Below are 16,335 nucleotides of genomic sequence, written 5' to 3'. Positions count from 1 at the left end.
AGTATTTAGACAGTTTTATATATATATATATATCAGTTTTAATAGTTTTTATTAAGTGTAATTTAATTTTTTAACCTAAAACTCATATAACTTCAACTACGGTCACTATTTTCCACTAAAAATTGTAAAGTTAAGTTACCAAATTATTATTTTCCCTATAGTATTTGAGAAGAGTTCTCAGACTATTTTGCATAAAGTTAAAAGTTTTAGTAAAAATTAGGACGACGTTAGAAAACTAAATATTTTTTCAAACTTAAATGGGTTTTTGTAAGTATTGAATAAAATAAAATCTATAACTTCTTCCAATTTATTGACTTTAACATTAATTCAGTAAAAAGTAAACTTTTTACTTGTGTTAGGTAACCTGTAATAAGTATTTCTTATCTTAAAACAATGGTTTTTAGGTATTTGAACAAAAAAAAGTTACTGCCTACAGTTTTGTATTTCTAAAAATAAACCTTTGGAATTTTCAGCTGAAAGTAAACTGTTAATTCCAAATATAATTTGAAAAGTTTTACTTATAAAAAATAAAACCTGTTTAAAGCGCCTTCTATGGATAATAATCTACAATTTGATCACTGCAGCTATAGCTAATTAAATTTAAAATAGTTACACAATGCCTTATAAAATAAAGTCTACTGTGTGGTAAATTTGTTATGTAAGTCATAGGTGAAGCTGCGTAATTTCTACTTGGATTGTTTTAAAATAAGTTTTTGTATTTAAAAAGTTACTAAAGATGCTTTTGACTGGAATAAATTTATTGAGTGTTGGAAAAATGCACACCATCTACACTTGCCCAGTATATTTTCAAATTGCTTGTTTTTGTACCCTATGTCTTGCAAAAAATCAAAACAGTGAAAAAATAAAACTTTGAAAAAGTATGAATTTCTCAAAGATCTTGAAACCCCAAAATTTCAAGTTTACGTTTGATCTAAATCAGATTTTAGTTAGGCTTTTACTAAAAAAGTCCTCAAACTTTTTTTTTCTAACTATTTCCCAGAAAAAGCATCCGATACAATTTTCCGAATGAAAACATTCCGGAAAACAAAAAACAAAAACCTCTTTTGTTTACCCGCAAATATTCGGCCTCTCTTTCGTCCTGAAAAGACGCTATTTGCATTGTGACGTCATAATGAACGAAAAGCGTCAATGGTGGCAAACGGTCGGCGGTTTTGCGCGGCAAACTGTGACGTCACATTAGTCATGAACGTTTCGCTAATTTGTTGCCACTCTTCTCACAGCTGTGTGCCACTGGACACTATTGTGAGTTTGTGGCAAAATATACAGGGTTAATTAAAAATTCTTTTTTTTACCCTGATAGACTAATTAACCTTGTCAGGGAAGTAAAACTTTTGTGTGTACTCACTAATTGAAGTCCACCCAAACTTCAATCAAAAGTTGTTTCCTTCGGTGTAAGAACTAATTTAAAGCTTTTATTAGAATTGTGCGTTATTTTTCAATAATGTATCAATTGTGAGTTTGTGTAAAAGCTGTTCAGAATTTTAAACGTGTTCGACTGTTTTTTAGACTCACTACTGTTTTTTTGAAATAAACTTTTATACGTGTTAATATGCCCACCAAAATTATAATCAAAGATTAAAACTTTTTCTGATGAATTAATTAGCTAAATACATCGAAGAATTATTACTCAAGAGTTTAAATCTATTATGATACTTAAGTTTAAAATAAATATATTATTCCCCAAATGTTCGACTCACTTTTGTTGTAGTGTATGAATCAGTTCTTTCAACAGATTTTACAGTTTCTTAAAGTTTTCTAATTTGAGTTGAAAGTTCTGTGTTACTATTTTAAGCTCAAATGAGCAATAGTCGTTATTTAAAAGTAATTTATTGATCATGAAACAATCACTGTGATAAAAGTGTTATTAATTGAAAATTGTAAGAGTTTTTAAAGCTATTTATAACAAGCAATTGTGTGACTGATTAGTAAATTCCTGAGTTTATTATAACACTTGATGTTAATACAACTTTTAAACGGTTTAAAGTGTACATGGATTTGATTTTAACCAAGTGCGAATCATAATAGTGTAATATACTTATTACTCGAGGGAGTGCTAAAATTAAAACGATCCGTTCGTTATAAGACAGAGTGGCTAATATAATTAGTAATAAATGCATTGTGATTGAAAATTACTAGTAAGCAGTTTTTATAGAAACTATTTATTTCAAGTTTTTAATATTACGATGTATTGGTTGTTTTTGAAAATTCAATTCAGTGTTTAAAAATCTTTATAAAGCTTCATGATATTCTAAAATATGTAACTAAGTCTTTAAAACAATAAAGTTTCCTTAGATTAAGGTTTTCTGTTTAAAATTTGTTACTTTCTATGGATTTCACTAACCCTTTTTTAAAAACATGTAGTTACCAAAGACTCATTCTTTAGTTTGGATATGTTGTTGCATTTAAATCTCTAAACTATTTAAAATTTCGAAATGATTTATCTATAAATAGTCGGTAAAATAAAAAAAGTTTAAATATTTGACAGTTACTAAGTTTACCAGTCAGACATTAAAAAGGTGATCAAAGTTTACACAAATGTTGTTAAAACAAAGTAATACGAAAATCTGCGTTGAAAAAAATATTATAACGTAGGATATGTACACCTTTGACAACTCCTGTCAAAAGCTACATACTAAACAGGGTTGCCACTTTACCTGGAATCCTGGAAAAACCTGGAATTTGACAATTTAGGCAAAAGTAACCTGGAAAAACCTGGAATTTTTAAGAATTTTACTAGTTCAGTAGTAAAATTTCATTTTGACTCAAAAAATTTTTCATATAGATAAAATAATTTTGTCATCACCTAAAATTTTTTTATAAAAAACACGTTTTAAGTAGCTTTACAGTACCTTTTCAATCTTTTTATACTATTTAACAAAAATTCTTACCGTAAATTTGACTTTAAACTAAAAATAGATCCAAAAATGTGTACTTTTAAAAACCTGGAAAATTTTTTTAAAAAACGAGTGGCAACCCTGACTAAAGAATATTTTGATTTATTATTGAATTCGATTGGACAAATTGTGAGAACAAAAGATAAGTTTTGAAATGTGGAAACGATTACAATTAAAACAATTACATCAAGTACTAACAGCTTTATTTCGTTATAGTATTTACATTAAACACATAAAACACACTTAAGTGGGATTTTTATGAATTATTTAACAATTTATGATAACATATACTTAATTTTGATTATAAATTATGAGCTGTAAGCAGGGTTGCCACTTTACCTGGAAAAACCTGGAATTCGACAATTTAGGCAAATATAACCTGGAAAAACCTGGAATTTGATAAATTTTGAAAAAAAACTGGAATTTTGATCAAAAGACCTGGAAAAACCTGGAATTTTTAATAATTTTAACATTTTCAGTACTAAATTTTCCCAAAATCTATCATATAAATATGATTTTTTTGTCATCATTAAATTTTTTTTTTATTAAAAAACACATTTAAAGTAACTTTACAGCATCTTTTAAATGTTTTTGTACTATTTAACACAGTTTCTTTTATAGAAATTAACTTAAAACTAAAAATAGACCCAAAAATGTTTACTTTTAAAAACCTGGAAGAAATTTGGAAAACCTTGAAATTTTTTTGAAAAAACAAGTGGCAAACCTGTGTAAGAGACAAACCCGTTTAAGATTCAAGATTTATCAATAAGAATAATAGTTTACACAAAAAATTGTTTTGTTTACACGAAACTGTCAAGTGTCAATTATTGTGTTACAGGGTTATTTTTACACCTTAAAATTTTTGCTTTAAGAAAGTTTAAGGCTTGTAGGTCTCGATTGAATTTAAAGCGTCAAACTCTGTAGTGTTCCTTCAAACTAAGCTAATATCAACCGATCTGGTTTTGTTAAGTTTCACATGATAAAGAAAAATACGGTCAAAAGCATTATGGAACTTTTTTTTCATCTATAAAGTCTAGCTGCTTCTGTTAAAAACAAAAACTTATTAAATAATCATACATGGTCGCTTCTGGCTCAGAAAAATCTACTTTTAAGTGTTTAGTAAAATTAGTTTTCACCTTTTTGATTAAAGTTTTGTTTTTTGTTAAAAGCTGATAGGTTTAGAGTAGAACTTTTTCCAAAGGAAAACTATTTATATTTTAAAATTCCATAGTTTCTGTTGTACAACTTTTGATGTTACAGTCAGCTATTTTTACAATAGAACTTAGTCTAACTAAAGTTTTTAATGGCTTTTAATACTTTTATTATAACTGTTGCTGCCCTCATCATTTAAATTTTAAACACTTTTCTTTGAAATACCTTTGCAAAACAAATTTCGGCTACATAAAATTAAAGTTACGACAATTTAGACACTTATTATGTTGTAATATAAAAAGGGCCTAAAGAATAAAAAGTGTATGAAGGTAAAAATATGTATTGAAAGTTTTTTTTATAACTTGTAAAAACAAAGTCATATCTTATAAGCGCTCAAAATATTTGGTCCTAGGACCTTGTGTACGAAAAAACCTTTCGGTTATCGAGTCGTACACCATATGGATGCAATTTAACGTCACTTTAACCATACCCAAAAAGTGATTTGAACTATAAAAAAAAGTTATACCAAAAGGCCTAATTAATGAGCTTATGGTATTAAAATAAGAATCGAAAATAAGATGAATAGATAATTCACAATAACTCAGAAACTAAAATGTAGTATTTTTTATTGTCAGGATTTGAATCATCTATAACTTATTTATTTTTTGCAATAACAGTTTCAGTTCAATAAATGGCATATTTAGCTTTCAGTGAGTTTCAAGCTTTAAATTAATACCTACCGTATTATGACTAACTTGTTTGTTAACTTCTTAATTTTATTGATAAACAGTTTTTAATCTGTAATGCACGCAAAAACTAAAAGTAAAGTTTTACTGAAGTATAACTTTATCAAAATAAGATCAAAAGCTAAATAAGTTATTGAAAGTAGAGTTCTAAATGGTAATCTAAAACTTAATGGTGATTTTAATAACTGAAAAAAAATTAAACAAAAGTGGATAAGGGGTATAAACGTAAATTTAAAGTTCAGTCATTTATGCAAAATACGTAAAATATATGAATAAGTTTAAGCAAAGTGTAGGACTATTGAATATAAGCTTTGTAGGAATAATATATTTATCATACATAAATATCTATTATACTTTTTTTTTACAGTTTACTATCAACAAAACAATCTCCTTTTAGCTAATTAAGTGGTGAACTTTGAATTGTTTTATTTGAACAAATTACAATATATAGATATATTCAGTAGGTATATCATATTTAACAATTACAAGTATCATAAGCTTTTGAAAATAGATTAAACAAAATAAATACAACAATCAAGATAGTTCTACAGTTCATATAAACACAACTAGAGAACTTATATAAATAACAGTAGTCTTACAACAAAAAGGCCAAAGGTTTCGTAAAGTTAACTATTTTTATACCAGATAACTTTGTATTTTTATAACCTTTATAAGCAGTTTTGAATAAATGAATAATATTTTTAGTTTAAGTTTGTAAATGAAATTATATGCTAGCATAATAGACAAATATTTTAGAAACTGATTTTGATAAAGTTTTAGGCTAACAAGTAAAATACTAAGGGTTATTTTTGATAACTGTTTTTGGTACTGTTTTTGTGACAGAGGTTTAATTTATTTGTTGAATAAAAAAATATAAAAGGATAACTCCATATGTACTTCACGTAAACTAGCAAGATTTAAAGTGCTTGAGTTTTAACAAGAACGAAACCGGTCTTAATTTAAGTGGTGAAGTTTACTGTTTATTATTTCTATTCTAGAAACACATTAGTGTAAAAAATTTTTTTATATAAAACAACATGTAATTAATCCTTCATTTATTGTTTAAAACATATTGAAAAAACTTATTTTTTTGAAGTTTTTCAAAGTTAAAAGTCTGACAAAAAAAAGTTGAAATATAGGAATGACAGATAATTCACGTTTTACATTAAAAATGAAACCTATCCTAAAAAATGAAACTTTGTTGTTTTACCACAAAAGTTATTTTAAATCAGTTAGTCGTTTACCAGTGCATTAATAAAGTAGGTATTTCCATGTAATCAAAACTAAGCAAATCTTGGAAGGATTAATAGTAAAAAAATGGATCTAGATCAAAAAAAGACCATAAATGTTCAATACAGGGGAATTTGGTGGTCGCAGGCCAAATTTAAAAAATAAAAATACTCGCGGGTAGCAGTTGCAGTTGTAGTTTTTACTCTTCATAGTAGGCCTAAAATATCCAAAGTTCAGAATTTCCCGAAAATTGGACCTAAGACATTTTTTTGCTCTTCATTTCAAACCTTAGAATAACTTAGAATTTCCCGCAAATTATATCTATGACCTCTTTTTTTGCTCTTTATTCCAAAACTCAGAATGTGTAATATAAGTTTCAACGTTTACAGGCTACATTTGCATGCTCGTGGGCCGCAGTTTTACCTCTCATAGGCCGCATCCCATTTAAAATTAAAGCATGCTCGCGGGCCGCAGTTTGCCGACCCATGTTACAAATTATTTCAAGTTTAGTCTCTAATCAAAATAATAGTTTGTGTTACTTTTAAAAAAGTAGAACTAACAAAAGTTTTAAAATAAAGAAAGATTCTATTTGAATAAGATTTAACTCAACTGATGATCTCGTTTTGTTTAGTTCAAACGAGTGAAACATTGTTTCGTTAATAAAGTTTAAAATTAAATAACTTGAATTGATCATTCTCCTTATCATTAAGTCGAGAACTTGTGATCTATTAAGTAAAAAGCACACAAAGAAACAAACTTCAAAATGTAAGTTTTTGTTTAAATTTACGAACTTTTATAGTGACGTAACAAATAGTGTAGTACACTTTTGTATATTATAGTACAACTCATACCAATTAAGAAAAAGAAAAATTAAATCTAAGTTTTGTACAATGCAATAAAAATATATAAGTAACTGAAGTTTCCGATGATAAATTTTGATGTTGTCCTAACTCAAATAGGAGGTTTTAATCGAGCACAAATTGGCCTAGGTTTGGTGTTATGTTATTCAGCAATCATTTGCGGACTCAACACAATTTCACCAGTTTTTGTGAACTATGCACCAGAGTTCAGGTTTATATTAAAGTACTTGTACAGAATTTTTATTATAAATATAGATCTTCGGATCTTAATCTGGAAAAAAAATAGTGAGGATCTAGTTTTTGCATAGAGTAAGGTCAAAACTTAAAAGTTAGTAGTTATTTCAAAAATAAAACGAATCCTAGCTATAAAGTCTAAATATTTAGTAATTTTTTTACATTATATGACCAATAATCTTATAATTTGGTAGTTTGCGCAGTAAAAATATTTCAATTTTTTTAATGATAAGGATACAGTAGATTAACAGTTATAAGTGTTGTTATAATCATTTGATGTAATGATTTTTTACTCAGAACTGATAAATTGTAAGTTAAAAAGTATGCATAAACGTTAAAAAAATAACGTTTATCTCTCAAGTAAAAATTGTTCAATTATATCATTAAACCTTACTGCTGAATTTAACAGAAGTGAGTTTTTTTATGATACTTTATTAATTTTGGTTATATTACTTATATTTTTTTGTACAAGAAAGTTTCCAAACGAGTTTATATTTTACACAGTTAGTTAATTTTTCGTAAAATTTAAAACAGGTGCTTGTATCCTCCATTGGAAAATAAAGGCTATACAGAAGAACAAATTTTAAATCTTACTACGCCTCTTGATAAAAATGGAAAGTTCGATTTTTGTAAAAAGTGAGTTGAAAAAAAGGTTTTTTATTTCACAATTATCTGTGACTTTTGTAGATGATTGTAAAGTAAATCAGAAAAATAACAGTGTATTTATAATAGTATTCCAGATGTACTTTAAAAAAAAAGCTTAGAAAAATTTGCTTATTTAAAACTAGTCTGTTTTTGTTATTGTTATTCAAATTATTACTGTTGTTGTAAAGTTAAAACATTAAATTTAATTAAGTTGAAATATATATTATGTTTGTAATTTCGAAGTATTTATCGATCATCAAACATTTTTTGACGCTTAACAACTTATTGCACTTGTGTATAAGTTTATAAAAAAAGTGGAACTTTCAGTTTCATAAAACGACTATCAAGCTTGTGTTTTTAAAATACCAACAACAAATTGTTGCAAATTTTCAAAATAAAAGCAGCAAAACAGCTTGCTTTTAGATACGGGTACAAGGAAATATGCACTTCAGAAAATCCTGAGCTTTGCATTGATAAGTCGGTTGTCACAGAGTGCAACAAGGGATACCACTTCGATAAAAGTATATTCCCCCAAACCGTTGTAACTGAAGTCAGTATAAACAAAAAACAGTTAAACAATTGATGAAAATTATTAAAGTGTTCTGTAATATAAGTTTAAACTAAAGTTTTGTTCAAAATCTATCACCGTAACTGCTTTTTGTCACTATGATTTTATAAAATTTTTACGTTTCTTTTTTGTAAAGCAAAAAGTTACACAAGTTTACTAATTATACTTTATTTAAAAGTGTTTAGTTTATTTCTTTACACATGAAAATTATCGAACGACTAACATACTTATACAAAGTTTTTATAAATAGTTTAATTTATATATAAGTTCCTACAAACGCTTTAAGTTATAACTAAAATTGCTATAAAAAAGTATTGTTTTAGTAAGTTAAGTATGCAGTTTAATTTTACTCTTTATCTACACATACAATTAGTTCCAGTTGGTCTGCGAGAGGTCGTATTTGAGTGACCTGGCCACTTCATTATACATGGGCGGACTTTTGATCGGGTCGCTTTTCTTCGGACACTTTTGTGACAGGTTAATTAATTTTTTTGATAGTTTGAAACTAATTTTTTTCTTTAATTTGGTTGCTTAAAAAACAGTTTAAAACGAATAACTACTACCGATTAGTTGGATTTACTACAAATAGGTTTAACTTTATTTATCGCGTTTATGTAAGTACATAATATATAACAAAATTTGAAAATATTCTGTTAAGTCTAAAATATTGTTATATCCAATACACACTAGTATTTCAATTGTTTTTTTGTTTAAAAGCTACTAACGAAAATCCCTGAGTTAAATATTAAAATTAAAAACTCACTTTTTATGTTTGTGAAAGTAAAAAAGCGCAGATTTCAAAAAATTATGCCCTTTATGTGCATTTTTTATTCTAAGTAACCAGATTTCATATTGTAGCACTTTTTATTTTTTACTAAATTTAATCAAAAAACTCGTAGTAATATTATACACAGATACGGAAGGAAAATAGTCATGATAACTTCAGCTCTGAGCGCCTTCACCGGACTCTTCGTAAGTTCCCGCACTGCCACCTACGGCTGGTTCGTTTTCATGAGGGTCATTACAGCCGTGTTTGGATACGGCCTCTACTTGTCCAGCTTTATATTCGGTTTGTACTGGGAGTTTTGTGAAACTTATTACCTTAGTTTAAAAAATTGACCCCAAATAAAATTCAATTGAAAAAAATATACTAATAAAAAGAACAAAAAATTGATTTGTTTTTAAATTTCTGCTGACCTGAAAAGAATGTATTGCATAAAATTTTATGCCGAGTTGTATTTAGTTTTACAAAAGATATTCCTTAAATGAAGTTTTAGAATAATGATCACTTACCACCTCTTAACTCAGTATTGATTAAAAGCTGATTTCAATATTTATTAACACCTAATACGCTCCCATACTACATCTAGTGGTTGAAATTTGCGAGACGAAAAGCCGGCACATACTGGGTGTTGGTTACCAGGCCATGTTTTCGGTGGGTGTCATGGTTGAATCGGCACTGGCGTACCGGTACAGGGACTGGCACGAACTGGTGGTCAGTTTTATTTGTATTTGTTTATTATTTTTTACACTGTCTTTTTACTGATTTGAAAAATATTTACCAAAACTTTTTGGCAGTCATTTTGCAGACTTTTCAAGTCACGTGTATATTTTTGTGTTAAAGTTTTTTTTTTATTAACCTACAAATCGTTTTAATTTGTTTTTATTTTAATGGTATAAAAGTTATCTTAACTTAAACTGTGGTCAAGTTTTGTTTATATACAACTTTATGTTAATCCTTAATTCAAATAGCTTATGTAAAACATTTAGACTATGCAGATAATAAGTAAAAGTATTTTGAACAGTAGCTATATCTATAAAAAGGTTTTTAAACAAAAAAACTTCATAAATTTTGAGCTAAACTCATTATCATAGAAAGCTTACTTACAAACTTGAATGTATTTTCAAACTTATACAAAACTAAAGTAGTATTAGTGCTTGTTTAAATAGCTGCTATTAGAGCTTGAAGGGGTTGCAGGTAAATAATAAAACAATACCAATTAAATAGTAAAATCTCATGGAAATTAGGTAAATCTGAAATAGGTTCCTTTGGTAACTTTGAGTTAGAACTACTATCAAAGACTTACAAAAAACTTGGAATATTTGGTTACAAAATTACAATACAACTGATCTTTCAGGTGGCTTCCGCTCTCGTCGCGTTGCCTTTTGCTTTCGTCATGTTCTTCATTCCGGAATCCCCTAGGTGGCTCTTCAGCGTGGGGAAGGAGGAGCAGGGTAAAAGTGTGAGAAGTTTTTTAGTAGTTTTAGTAAAATAATATGATTATATGTGAATAGGGCTTCTAGTATTGCACTGATGGAGTTCTGATGCGACAGTTTCTAAAATCTTAATGGCGTGTCGACAAAATTTTTCTGTGCATATCTTGCCTTAAGAAAAATGAAAGGTTGACAAACAATTAAAAAAAAAAATACAATCATAAATACCAAATACATTAACATTTGTTGGTTAAAGAAGTTTTAAACAAAAATAATAACTAAGCATAAAGTTGTAGTTTTTAATACCTATTCTACGGAGAAACTTGGTAAACCATTAAAGCTTTGATAGAGTAAATTTAAATTTGTTTTTCTGTAATTTGGTTTAATAAAAATCATGGTAGAAAAACTAATAGGCAAGCTTATAATTTTAAGATAAAAACCTAATTATCTTGTATTTTTTCTTTTACTATTTTAAAACAGGTTTCTTTTTTGAACAAAACTTACGAACAAAATAACTTGATGTAATTTTTAACTTATTTTTACCAGGTTTCTAGGTTATTGGCACGCCTTAACGGAAATAGACTTCAGGAACCGAATATTTGGGAAAATGTAGAACAGACAAAAAAAGAAGTTAGTTATTTATTTAAAAAAAGTTTTAATTTGAGTTTTAATTAAATTGTTACGAAAAATTACAAGTCTAATTTGTATTTACAGTAACCTCTCGTATCTTTACGCACTCATGACGTTACGAACTCTCGTTTAGTTACGCATTTTAGAATTCCAAAACATTCGAAAAATAAAAATTCTAATTCATTTAATATTGCACAAATTAGCTTTATTTTATACTTTTAATTTAAAATATAAATTTAAATGCTAACACACCTCTCTATATCTTTAGACTCTATAAACTTATGTTCCATGACTAATTGATAAACATTTAGTTATACCTTAGTATATCAAAAGTTTTGTTAACAATAAGAGATTAAATTAAAACTCTGAAAGAAATATGACTGTGTAAAATAATGAAAGTATAATGAAATAATGAGAGTTTAAAACATAAATAAATAATGCAGCACTCTTGCCAATGAAACTTCCTAGTAAAAAGTAGCAGTGATACTTAGTACATTTAGAGCTTAAAATTAACACTAATCTTGTTTCAAAATGCTTAGTTAAAAAAAAACAAATGCTTAATTATAAATCGAATTTGCTAAGTAAATAAGAATATAAATGTTAAGTATCAAATAAGTCACATATAGCCAAAAATACAGATAAAATCTACTTATCATTAAAATTAGTAAAATTTTCTACAAGTATTATTATTCTATATAAATTTAAACCCTTTTTTTAACATATGTATAGTTTTATGTTTTGTTATCATATTTATAAATATAGTGACCAAATTGTCAAAAGTTGAATAGTCCCCAGTCTGCTTTTAACTAGAAACAATATCAAAAAGCAGCTATTATATTAAGTGTCTTTGGTACCTCTCGTATCTTTACAATCTCTCGCGTCTGTACGCGCTTTTTCTGTGGACACAATGTGCACAAATAAGCGAGAAGTTACTGTAGTATTTATTGAAATTAAATATAATCGTTTTTAATTCTGCTATAATGTTTACTTAAATATTGAAATCAAGTAATTTATCAACTAAAAGTATTAATCATGATAAAAACATTTAAAACATATCAATAACAAACTTACACAAGCAACAGGAAAACGAAAGTACCATTCAGGAAGAGGTACCCAAATACTCCCTGAAATCCCTGATGAATTCCAGGTTGATGAAAACCATGGTGCTGATGAACTTGGTCACATGGTAGTTACTGAAGAAATGTATTTTACTTATACTTAAGTAAACATATATTTGTCGAACAGGTTTGTTACCGACGCAGTGTATTACGGAATCTCCTTCCAAACGGACACCTTGAAAGGAGACGTGTTTGTCAACAACGCCATAAGTAAGCTGAAAAACTTTTTATAAAACCAGTTGAAATATTAACAAAGTGTAAAGTTTCGTTATAAGGTTTTAAAAAGAGCATTTAAAAACTAGACCGAAATTTTTTTTATAACAATATCAAAATCTCAAAAATAAATTAAGTTTTTCTTTTATCTACTTGCTTTGTTTGCACTTTGTGCTTTGTTCGCAAACGTTTCGGTAACATTATCTGACACAAGGTGGAGCGCTGGACATCGTGTCTCAGGTGTTTTTGGTTTTAGTTTTGGAGAGGGTGGGTCGCAGGATGATGCTTATGACGTCGCTGGTGTTCGCCGGATTCGCTTTGATGCTGTCGGCAACAAGTAATAAATCAAGTATAGTTGTTGTGTGCTTTAAAGAAAGTGTGTTACTCGATGGTTTTACTCTTTTAGATTTTAGATTTTTACAGATTCTAATTTATAATGAGTCTTAGAACAAATATAGAACAATTGTTTTTTGTTAAGTTGTTACATAGCTTTTGCTTAGGTCAGCATAAAAAATGTAGAAATTAAATTTGGTAGTTTATTACGGATGTAGTTATAATTCGTTTTGCACAAAATTTAGAGAAGAGTCAAATTTGTTTTTTTTTTTGAAAAAGTGCAAGTATTGAATATGTTTTAAGGTGCCGGAACAGTAGGGTTGGTGTTTATTTTTTTCGCAAAGTTTGGAGTGGCAATATCCTTTTCGGTTTTATACAACTTGACCTGCGAGCTATTCCCTACTGTTATCAGGTACTTAATACCTTAAAATACCTTGAAAAAGTATCAAAAAATTTATATAGAAGATGTTGAAGTATAATTTTCGAGGCAGTTAGAACATAAAACTGTTATTGTTTTATACAGACGACATACAAGTTATGGTACAGCCAAAAGTGCTTTTTAATGAATATCTAAACTACTATTCGATGTTTGTTATTAAATGTATAATAGAAAAACGTACACTTTAAATTTTCGTTCTAGTATAATTTTAGTTAGTTAATTAAATAGAAACCTTTATTACCTTTAAATATTTTTTTTTAATGTATCTTTTATTTCTCTACCAAACAGCCAACAGAACAAACTTTTCTGTTAGAACCTAGTAGTTTTCAACCTTAAAAAACTAAAAAAAAACAACAACAGCAATCCAATTTTTCTTTATTAACAGAACGAACGCCGTCGGCGTATCATCTGTTTTCGGCAGGATCGGCAGCATTATAGCGCCCCTGCTGCTCAGCCTGCAGAACAGCACCGTGTCCTGGCTGCCCAACATCTTGCTGGGTCTGTTGGGCGTCGCCTGCTCCCTGGTAACCTTCGCCTTTCCTGAGACGACCAACATCGACATGCTGGAAACTATCGAGGAAGCCGAAGCGTTTTATGAGAAAGAGTCAGTTTTGTGTTTGTTACTAAGTTTACTTGTTAACTACGAACATTTAAGCAAGTTGTGGTAAACTTTAAACTGATTAAATTTGGTTTACAAAGCACTAAACTCATTAGTTTGTACTTTTAATTTTTTTGTAAGTAACTAACTGGTCATCTTCATAAGACTTAAAGTTATTTTACCGTCTGTTATGTTACACAAAATGATTTCAGTAAACTTTTACTGATCTGTTTTTAAGTTCTCATATGAATATTTTTTATTACTTTAGCAAATTAAGCTTTAGAGAAAAAAAAACAAAAAAAAGTTTTTAAATTAAATATATATAAGAAACTTTTTTTAGGCTAATTTGTTGTAGTTTAGTTTTGAGTCTAGTTTTTAATACTTTGTTAAAAGGCCATTATAATGTTTGAGCCTCAAAGAATAACAATAAAAATAGATTAATTGTTTTGTATTAAAGCTAGTTTTAGCCACAACATTATCAAGTACAAATATATAACTTTGCTTTTATAGCTTCAATTTGTTTTTTAATTTTCTTAATTATGAGTTAAAAGAAACAAAATTTATAAACAAGCATTTTTTTAACAATGTTATTTTTGAAAACAATATAGTATCAAAATGGTTAAAAGTATTTTTCAAACTTTTATTTACAACTGACTTTATACATTTACAGAATGGGGTATAAAAAGAAGTTTGAAGACCTGAAGGTAAAACTAAAAAACACAAAAGTTTTCGAGCAAAAAAGTGAAAGTTGAATAATTAAAGTGCATTTTATTTATTGATGGTTTTTTTTCATGTAAGTAAATAAAACTATGTTTTAACTTATACTTTAATTCTTATTACTTTTCACAACTGTACTTTTGATAAAATTTAAGCTTGTAAATTACATAAGTGACAGTTTGAAGGAACAATTTTTTTTTAAGTTGATTTTAACAAGCTTAACTTTGGTTGATTGTTGTTCATATAGAAAAAAAAAGTTCTATACCACTCAAGTTACATTTAAACATCATATTATTTACTTTCGTATTACTTAACATTAGTTTAATAATTAAGTCTGCTCATTTTTTATTTATTGGGAATTATGAAGTTATAATAACTTAATAAACAGTGTTATCAGCACGTTTGAAAGTAGTACAAATTCATACACCTACTTAAGTATAAAAATGATTGTTTTTTATGCGAAAAGTCGATCTTATAAAGTCAACAAACTTAAACAAGCTAATGTAAAAATTTCAGTAAAAAAAGAAATACAAGATTTATAAAAGAGAAGATAAACATGTCAATGTTTAGTAATGTAAAGTCGCTAATTTATTATAAATATCATTGAAAAATTTGTCAATAAAACAGGATTTTTAGTTGTATATTATATAAAGATTAAATAAAATTTTGAAATAAAAAAAGTTTTTTTATATTGTAGGAATTATACAGTTTATAAAAGACAGGTATATGTCAAAAATTCTTCTAAAAGTACATTTCTGTTATACCTAAAAAATCTCATGCTATTAAAATTAGTTGTTTTTATGAAAGGTATTTATTAATAAAATTATAGTTAAACTTTAATTACAATTTAAAGACATCGTAAAATTAGGTTTTTGTTTAAAAAACTGTTTAAAACACTGTACAAATTTACTATATGTACTTAAAAAACTTTTTACTTAAAATTTACAACTTATATTTTTTTATTAAAGAGCTAGCATCTTTATAGATTTTTTTTCATCTGGTTTGTTTTATTCATTTATTTTGTAAGTAAATTTAAAAAAAGAGTCTTTAAAAGTGTTTCTAAAATATAGCTCTAAATACAAAAAAATATTTTTAGGGTTGAAACAAAAAAAAATATTACTATTTTAAATAAAATTACTTGTTTAAGTTATATTTATAAAGTTCTTATATCATCAAGCAGAAAAGACTACAATCAATTTTATATAGTTAACAAATAAGTGGATTTCTTAAAATCTAAAACAAGATTAAAACATCATAATGTCATAAAAAAACTTACAACTACATACATACAATTCATTATTTTAGGTTTGTATATTTTAAGAAAAGCTAAATTTTCAAATATGCATTACTAAATCATTTAAAAACCGTTAGTTTAAACTTTGAAACGAGAATATTACTTTAATTAGCCTGTTTAAGTTCTAGTTAATTATTAATTGAGTAGTAATTAGAAATTTGTAGCAAGTTTTATTTTGTATATTTGGCAAGTAGTAGTTTACTATAGCTTAAACTCTCATTGTAGCTTTAATAAAGATTTACAATATATCGAAAATACAAGTCGAATAAATTTAGTTAAAACTAGAGTTGTTGTTTAGCTAGACTGTTTAAGATTAACAGCGAGACTTTATTTGGTTTGTTAAAGTTGTATAAAAACTAAAAGTGACAAAAAAAAATAGTACAACTATATTTATATTATACAAAACTCCTTTTTTTATTTGAATTAGCT

The 16,335-nt window shown here is 27.1% G+C and overlaps 1 protein-coding gene across 1 annotated transcript; it reads left to right on the top strand.

Annotated features, from left to right (window-relative positions):
* Nucleotides 1–6,968: 6,968 nt before the first annotated feature.
* Nucleotides 6,969–14,647, top strand: LOC145845196 (organic cation transporter protein-like). The gene is made up of 14 exons (XM_082952619.1): nt 6,969–7,114; nt 7,672–7,773; nt 8,206–8,332; nt 8,724–8,827; nt 9,265–9,419; nt 9,721–9,845; nt 10,489–10,593; nt 11,111–11,194; nt 12,271–12,380; nt 12,440–12,522; nt 12,740–12,862; nt 13,162–13,270; nt 13,683–13,901; nt 14,566–14,647. Exons 1-14 carry the CDS (start codon nt 6,969–6,971, stop codon nt 14,645–14,647), a joined length of 1,674 nt encoding a protein of 557 aa, XP_082808745.1.
* Nucleotides 14,648–16,335: the final 1,688 nt, after the last annotated feature.

Source organism: Thalia democratica, chromosome 9, assembly GCF_965202585.1.
Source record: "Thalia democratica chromosome 9, ktThaDemo2.hap1.1, whole genome shotgun sequence".
Lineage (NCBI taxonomy): Eukaryota > Metazoa > Chordata > Thaliacea > Salpida > Salpidae > Thalia > Thalia democratica.
Note: the sequence above shows the minus strand (reverse complement) of the source record. Positions and strands in the feature narration are given on the sequence as shown.